The sequence below is a fragment of the Lacerta agilis genome, chromosome 2, assembly GCF_009819535.1.
Source record: "Lacerta agilis isolate rLacAgi1 chromosome 2, rLacAgi1.pri, whole genome shotgun sequence".
In the NCBI taxonomy this organism is placed as follows: Eukaryota; Metazoa; Chordata; class Lepidosauria; order Squamata; family Lacertidae; genus Lacerta; species Lacerta agilis.
Window position 1 is genome coordinate 28,280,514 of NC_046313.1, and position 7,911 is coordinate 28,288,424.

General features: G+C 50.2%; 1 protein-coding gene across 3 annotated transcripts; it reads right to left on the reverse strand.

Moving 5' to 3' along the window:
* Nucleotides 1-647: 647 nt before the first annotated feature.
* Nucleotides 648-7,685, reverse strand: AFMID (arylformamidase). 3 transcript variants are annotated; one of them, XM_033139064.1, is made up of 11 exons: nucleotides 7,522-7,671; nucleotides 6,492-6,582; nucleotides 5,816-5,920; nucleotides 5,617-5,665; nucleotides 5,416-5,501; nucleotides 5,258-5,330; nucleotides 4,478-4,575; nucleotides 4,246-4,324; nucleotides 2,781-2,913; nucleotides 2,174-2,278; nucleotides 648-1,507 (listed from the first exon to the last, which is right to left on the reverse strand). In XM_033139064.1, exons 1-11 carry the CDS (start codon nucleotides 7,549-7,551, stop codon nucleotides 1,478-1,480), a joined length of 879 nt encoding a protein of 292 aa, XP_032994955.1. In that variant the 5' UTR covers nucleotides 7,552-7,671; the 3' UTR covers nucleotides 648-1,477. The 3 variants fall into 3 exon arrangements, 1 of the variants encoding a protein (XP_032994955.1); XR_004425909.1 differs by lacking the exons at nucleotides 648-1,507; nucleotides 2,174-2,278 and having other exon boundaries at nucleotides 4,478-4,758; nucleotides 5,251-5,501; nucleotides 7,522-7,685; XR_004425908.1 differs by lacking the exons at nucleotides 648-1,507; nucleotides 2,174-2,278 and having other exon boundaries at nucleotides 4,478-4,770; nucleotides 5,251-5,501; nucleotides 7,522-7,684.
* Between the last annotated feature and the right edge of the window lie 226 nt (nucleotides 7,686-7,911).

Genomic DNA, 7,911 nt, shown 5'->3' on the forward strand with positions numbered 1-7,911 from the left:
TTGCTGCCAGCTGGAGAAGTGGGCGGGCGTATCCGCCCCGGAGCCGCGGCAGCCGTGTAAAAGAGCCGCATGCGGCTCCGGAGCCGCAGGTTGCTGACCCCCGAACTAGTGGAAGTGCTTTCACCATCTGGTCCTTGCACCCAGTACCTCCACTGCTGGTGGACCCTCTGGAACAATACAGCATATATGGCACAGGGGGGTGCGATTGATGGGGGGGGAAAAAACTGATGAAAATGCCTTGCAAAAGTGCTTCTGTTAGCATAAAGCCATTATAAGAAGCTAGGCTATATACTTCATTAGGTCAGACTTGGTTCAGTGCCTGGAATCCAGGAGTCTTGGAGCATGCCCAGGCTGAAAGGAAAGCATTTTGAACTGCAGGAGGAAGAGTGCTCATGTTTGGGTCTCACTTATGGGTTTCCCATAGGCACCTGGCTAGTGAGTGTGTGAACCAGGATGCTGGGCTAGACTGGCCATTGGCCTCTTCTTAGGATTTAGTTATCATAACTCTGTGCACCACTCAACACCTGAATGCAAAAGGGGCAGAGAAAGTAATTAAATACTCATCTGATCTCCGACTGTTGACATTCCCCAATTCATGGCACAATAATCGTTACAACTGACATTACTTGCGCAAGGTCTTGAGATGTACCGGTATTTCTTAACTTTGGACCATTCCAAGGCAAGAGCATAACAAACCGACTGTCGCAGCACAGTTGTCATAGCCGTTATTGCCATGATTCCCACGATTTTCTTTTAGAAATGTTCCAGTCTGGCTATGCTCTAAATCTGCAGCTTCCTGCTTGCAGGGTCCCTGATTCAAAGACTGCATTGAGCCCGTGGTAGTAGAGACATGGGCCTCCATAGCACAAGCACAGAGTGCCACTGCTCTGACTGTATAAGGCAGTTTCGTATGGACTTAGAAGGTTGAATAAACGTTTAGTTACTGCTGTTAGTGAAAGATGCCCATCTTCAGCTCAGGCCCTTTGAGGAATAAAGAGACGTGGTGATTTATGCAGCAATTATGCCTTGCCTGTGCTCACAGATTCAGACTATCTCCTAGGGGGAAGGTGATTAACTGCCACAATGTAGATGTAATTTATGCGTTGCCGTTATTTTAATGTTCTCAGCACGTTGCGAGGAACAGAGTTTATTGCAGGAGTGGACAGGAACTGTCTCTGTGTCAGGCAGTCCATGCAAAAGGAACTGTGTGCTTCCTTAAAGAGTCAATTGCCTCCAAAGCAACAAGGAATAATATGTTTCAAAGTTCCATTTCAATAGATTTGTGTCTTTTTCTGAAGTTCTTTCTTAACTGGATAAAATTGCAATTGGCAGGAAGTCCATTCCCAGGGTGAAATAAAACAGCACAGCAGAGAGAGTGGAGGATTGGGGTGGGTGGGTGGGTCTGCAAGGTCAGCGATGGCCACTCATGGCTGTAGATGGGGACTCCAGGATGAGAATTCCATCTTGTGTCAACCTATCATCCTCTTGAAATCATTTTCAAAATCACCTGGAACATCAAGAAAGAATATGTTTCCTTGGCATAACAAATTGGTTCAACACTGAAGCTTCTCACTCATCATCTGGAGTGTGTTGTGATTATAAAGTTGGCCTGAGCAGGAGCTACATCCCACACACTTCCCAAATTCCATAGTATGTAACTCCTTTCTGTTTCAGAGAGACATGTATATTCCACATGGCTGGGGTAATTGTGTGAATATTCCAGACACATGGGTATGTCTAAATTCATGGATTCCCCCCACCTGGTCAGCGCCACAACTAACGTTGAAGACCCATGTGATCAGCCTCGGCCACATTGTTGGAATATTTTCACACTAAGCTCCATAGTAATGGGAGATCACACCACAAGGAAGTGGCTCCCACGCCACTGGATATTTGCGTGAAGGAGGCCTTATCGCCCATTCCATTTTTGACTTCACGCTAGATTTGGACATTGCACGACAATGGCAAAGCTTATGCATTCAATTATAAGGATATACCGGTATGCAGAAGTCCTGTTTGCTTTTAGCTACAATTAGCAGTCCTCCTTGATGCGGCATTCTGGAGATGCAGGGCATGTCATGCTCTCCCTTACGCATTACCCCTAACACATGGCAAGTGACAAATATACTGACAGCCACCATCATTTTATTGCAGCTCATTTGCACCCCTATACCTGCGTGAGAAAATAGTCTTCCTGGGAGAGCTTCTCAATGACATCAAAATGATCTGTGTCTCCAATGTCCAGCAAAGAGGCACTCCAGCCAGCTGCACGCAAAGCCTATGGGCAAGCAAGAGGGATTTTAACAAAACTATCCTCACCACAGGACTTGCAAGTGCCTTTAACCTAATAGACGCATTACTCTGATAGATGGCAGAGACTTGGGAGGAATGGGGTTGGTGGTCTCATTGATTCATAATGAAGAGCAATGGGAGATGGGAGACCAGAAGTATGAAGCAAATATTAAGTAAAAGTTTTAGGCCAGGTATTGGCCTTCCAGATGTTGTTGAACTACAACTTCCATCAGCCATGATGAAAGGCCAGGGATGACGGGAGTTGCAGCAACATCTGGAGGGCCAAAGATTCCCCTCACCTGTCTTAGGTAGCGTTTTCACCTTTCACACATGCATATGTGGCTCTTTAAATACACGGGTATGAGTGTGGATGCACACATCATTTGACTCCACGGATGCATCTTTATTATTTGTTTATTTTAAAAAGCCACTTACATCCCACCAAATATTAAAGAGAAACTCAACATGGTGAACATCAGCCAACGCACCTCAAAGTACTCCTGGGACTGTCTGTGGAACTCGGGAGAATCATGTTGTGCCACAGTGACAAGTACCTGGCAACTTCTCCTGCCCTCCAACTTAGGCACACACTTCAAAGGGCTATTCTGTAAGGCCACCTCCCTGAGGAAAGACACACAGCTGAGACCATACAGAGATGAAAGAGAGGCAGAGTGGGCTGGCTTGCTGATAAGCCATGAAGGCAGCCATTTCTATGCAGAGCACAATTTTGAAAGCATCTACCCCTCAAATACATGGGGAAGCAAGTACAGTAGTGTTGATTTGGAAAGGCCTGATGCACGTGCATATGAAGGATGCTTGGGGGACAGTATTTGTGTATACAAATTGAAAAGCCCTGTGGTCTTTGGATGAAGGGCGTTATACAAATTTAATAAATAATGATCATAATAATTAGCTATGCCATCTATTCGATACACAGTGCAGAGGGGGCAATGCATGTGTGTGTGTGCATGAGGGGAATATTTAGCCCTCCAAATATCGTTGGACTCTTAATTCCAGCAGCCCAGCCAGCATGACCATGTCTCCCTATCGTGTGGCGGGGGTGGGTACACAAACACACAAGCGATCATATGGTATGGTGGAGTTAAGCAGTGTGGGGTTGTATGAATAATAATAAACAGTCTGATATTTAGGAAGCCGCAATGTATAACAAACCATAAAGAACTCTGATTTTATGCATTTATACCAGGATGCGGGGGGTGCTGTGGTTTAAACCATCAAGCCTCTTGGGTTTGCAGATCAGAAGGTTGGCGGATCGAATCCCTGCGACGGGGTGAGCTCCCGTCGCTCTGTCCCAGCTCCTGCCAATCTAGCAGTTCGAAAGCACGCCAGTGCAAGTTGATAAATAGGTACCGCTGCGGCGGGAAGGCATTTCTGTGCGCTATGGTTTCCATCACGGTGTTCCGTTGTGCCAGAAGCAGTTTAGTCATGCTGGCTACATAACCCAGAAAGCCGTCTGTGGACAAACGGCGGCTCCCTCATCATGAAAGCGAGATGAGTGCTACAGTCATCTATGGGTTCCATAGTCGCCTTTGACTGGACTTAGCTGTCCAGGGGGGCGTGTCCTTTACTTTTTACTTTTTTAAAAGTCAGACTGCAGTAGGAAGGGTGATCTACAAGTGTGGCTGTGTGCCTCAAATAAATTTTCCCTATGTTTGTTCAACCTGCATGCCGTCAAGTTCTAAGTCAAAAATATTGAACATAATAGGTGACTACTAAACTGTTTCACATGATCCTTCATGAACTGCATTGTGCTGGAAGCGGAGGGGCTGCTGTGCTGGGCAACACAGATGCTGCTAACCTGCCCATTGGTCTGCTATGGGCTGTTAACAATATTAGGCCACATGTTGGTGGGTAGGGGGCTCCCAAGGGACTCGCTGCAGTTTTTCTGCCCTACATGGGTTGAGAATTCCTTTTCAAAGATGCATCTCTCACCGGCTCATGTGCAAAACATCATTGACATAGGTGTGCATGATGGGTTCCAAGTCATAGAGGCCACTCACCAAAAAGGCTCCTGGGAAGGAAAAAGAGTCCATGTCTTACTGAGGCTCCAGCTTGGTGCAAGTTGGGTCATGAAGTTCAGGCCAGAGAAAGGGGGGATGCTAGGATGTAAAAGGAGTGGGGGGCGGGGCGGGCGGGAATGGGATCAGTGTCTCCCAGACAGTACCTTTGATGTTTGGCACAACACCAAATTCTGCCCAATCTGTAGAGAGCACCATGGCTGCCAGGTGGGCCCCTGCTGAGTGTCCAAGCAGATAAACACCGCTAAAGGCAAATGAGACGCAGCTGAAATGAGCAGGTGAGAGGTTCCGACGGTGTCAGACGGAGTAGGATTGCCAGAGGAGTCAAAACTCAAAAGCCTTCCAGGGCCTCCATCAACCCCGTAGGGCTTCATCAGGATATGACAGGCCCCTTGGTCTCTTTTCCCCAAGGTGCTCTGTGTTTTCACCCTGCTTGCACCCAGGCCCGTCTTAGAGGGATCAGCCGCCCTGGCGCAGCGATCCCTCGGCGCCCCCAGCCTGCCGCCTCTCCGCCCGCCTCCCTCCCGCGCTGACCGCCCCTCGGGAGGGGGGGTGGGCGAGCGGGGGATGAGGGGCGTGGCGTTGGAGCAGGCGCTCGCGCGCCGGCGGGCGGAGGATGAGGGGCGGGCGGGGGGGCGGGCTGCAAGCCGGCCGCCCTCGCCTCCCAGAGCCCCAGCTGGAGTGCTGGAAGGTCGCGCAAAGCCCCGCGCCGCTCCAGCGCTCCAGCTGGGGCTCCAGGAGGCGAGGGCGGGCGGCTTACAGCCCGCCCGCCGGCGCGCGAGTGCCCGCCTGCCCGCGGGGGCGGGTTGGGGAGGGGGAGCCCGGTATGCCGGCGGGCTCGCGGGGGCGCCCCTGGGGTGCCCAGCGCCCTGGCGCGCCGCGCCACCGGCCTCTATGGATGAGACGGCTCTGCTTGCACCTCTTACCTGATCCCTGTGTACTGCTGAACTGCGAAGGCCACGCTGCGTCGGACCTGCCTGACCATCACCTCCAGCTGGCCTGAGCACAAACCACAATATCCAGGTTAGACATGAGATGCCAAGGAGAGCAGAACAGGAAAACGGTTTCCACCACAGTTGCGTACCTTTGGGAGCCACATCGTAGCCAACTGCAGCCAAGGCGACGCCGTGGGTCGCTAGGGGCCCCGCAGCAAAGCCTGAAGCATCTTTGCTAGAGGAGGAGAAAGAGAACAGCAGTCCCAGATGGTTCCGCTAGGCGGGACATAATCCCATCAGGGTCCTGCAGTCAAAGGACCAGGGCCTGGGCAACCTCCAGCACAACTCACCTCAGGAATTGCCAGTAGCCACCATGGATATAGAGGACCAGAGGGAAGGCTGAAAAGTCAGGCAGCAAAGACCATCACTTAGCACAAACTCCCACTAATGTACCACCCCTTGCTTTCTGACATTGGCTCTTCACCACAACCAGCACTTCACCAACATCCCAGTTTCCCGATCATTCCCCTGCTGCTCCTGTACTCTTACTTTCAGTGTGTTCCTTAGGAAGATACACATCAAGCTTCTCTCCCTCGCCCAACCCGTAGGGCACATTCAGCAGAGTCTGGGTGCCAATCTGGGCACGGCGGGTACCTGCAGAGCAAAGGAAGGCACAGAGAGATGGGAGTCCGCGGCTTGCCTGGCTGTATCTGGGCTGCCCTCCCACACTGCAGAGGAGTTTTCAGATTGTCGGTGCCTGTCCTCATTCAAAACTGCATGCCATCCTGCTAACCTTCTGGAAAACTGAGGTAGGCTTTGCCACTGTTATATAGTCCCAAGGGGAAGAAACGTTCCTCGCAAGTTCCAAAGGAGAGCGTTCTTTCCAATCCCTCTTCAGAACCTCTTGTGAGATTTTGCCCTCTCCAGCACTGGAGGTGAGCTGTGCCCACTAGAACTTTTTTGGCCGGAGTGCATCCTCAGGGTTGCTTAACTGCTAAAGCATAACTGATCCATGTTCAGTGACCCTGGGTATGCAGTCTTGCTTAAGGATAAACATGCCCTTCTCGCTGGATCAGAACCAGGTCCACCAACTCTAGGGCTCTTTGCAAGAATGCCAACAACCAGCAGGCACTGGGAGGTCTGTTGGAAGTTAGTGGCCCCTTGGTGATCTGCCCGCTCCCATCCCACTTATTGCTGGATAGTGGACTGCCCAGGGACCCTTTACCTTCGCTCACTGCCTGTACGTGAGCCTCAATCACAGCATCCGCATCCAACCGTGGAGACCACCTGCTAGGGGAGTACTGTGTCTCCAGCTCCTGCAAAGAGAGGAAGCAAGGCACAGCCATAGCGGCTCTCTTTTCACTCAGAGTAAGGTGACAAGGGCTCTGAGTAGAAACACAGGCAGATTAGGTGCCAAACAAAGAATTGCAAAATAAGTAGCATACAGCTATGCATTTCTTACTTAATAATGGGCAGGCATGGAGCGGAGATCCTTGTCAGTAAGGCAGTGCATGGGGGGGGGAGAACTTACCAAATGAACCAACCCCACCTTGCACAGCTAGGAAGAAACCTTAGGGGTAAAAGTTCCCATTGGTGTTGTGCATGTTGAACACAGCCCTGCAAATATTTGGGTATTGCTGAGACCACCCTGAGAAATGCATCCGTTTGATTTAGGCATCTCTCTGCTTTCAGGATATTTATGTTTATCTTTTGAATGTTGCCCAACAGTTCTTCCTCCCACATTTTCCCTTGTGTATATCATTTGCATTTGCATTTCCACATATCTGATGTACAAAAGCAATATATCTGCTAGTCCGCGACGCAAGGGTGGCTAATGAGTAGCATTCTGGGTGTTGTTTGACTCTCATCAGCTCCGGCCAGCATAGCCAACAGTCAGGGATGATGAGTGTCCATCCACATCTGGGGGGCCAGGGGTTTGCCACCCCCATCTTAAAGGAGACTTTGTCAGCATCAGTGTAACAGAGTTTCTAGAACAAGCATAGCCAAACTTGGCCCTCCATATGTTTTGGGACTACAACTCCCATCATCCCTGGCTAACAGGAGCAGTGGTCAGGGATGATGGGAGTTGTAGTCCCAAAACATATGGAGGGCCAAGTTTGCCTATGCATTTTCTTTTTCTCTAGAGGACGTCTCAAATCTTTTCCTGGCTGTAACCACCAAACTCACACAAAACAAGATCTTTCAAAATCTCTCTCACACAGAGGTAATACCATTCCCCCCACCCCCTCCTTTACCTCCTTGGTCATTTCCTGCCACTTTCCCATGTCACCGGCTCAGATGTGACCTTTGCTGTATCTTCTTACATACGTTTTCTATGCTGCAAAGCAACTAGTTAGAAGAGCCAGCCATGTGACCAAATGCAGCCTCTGGGAACAAATTGTAGAACAGATCATGTGTTCCTCCTTGGCCACTGGTTGCTCCATGAACTGGGGCGGAGTGGGGGGTCAGCAAACTCTGACATAGGGAACTATGCTCTCTGCAAATAAACAAACCCGTGCTGGGATTTACCGGTAGGTGGAGGGCAGTGCATATTTACTCTCAGCGCTGACTCCAGAACAGCTATCCCAAGGCAACTGATATCGTCCAGCTGCAAGACACAAGCTCAAATCCGTGCACAAATTCAG

What these genes read in the sequence shown, in the direction of transcription:
- AFMID (XM_033139064.1), bottom strand. Translation starts at nt 7,551, where the DNA reads ATGGGAAAGTGGCAGGAAATGACCAAGGAG. An exon ending in GGCTACTGGCAATTCCTGAG is followed by an intron (nt 5,502 to 5,616) that starts GTGAGTTGTGCT and finishes CTCCTCCTCTAG; the next exon opens with CAAAGATGCTTCAGGCTTTG. An exon ending in AGTCCCAGGAGTACTTTGAG is followed by an intron (nt 2,279 to 2,780) that starts GTGCGTTGGCTG and finishes GCTTGCCCATAG; the next exon opens with GCTTTGCGTGCAGCTGGCTG.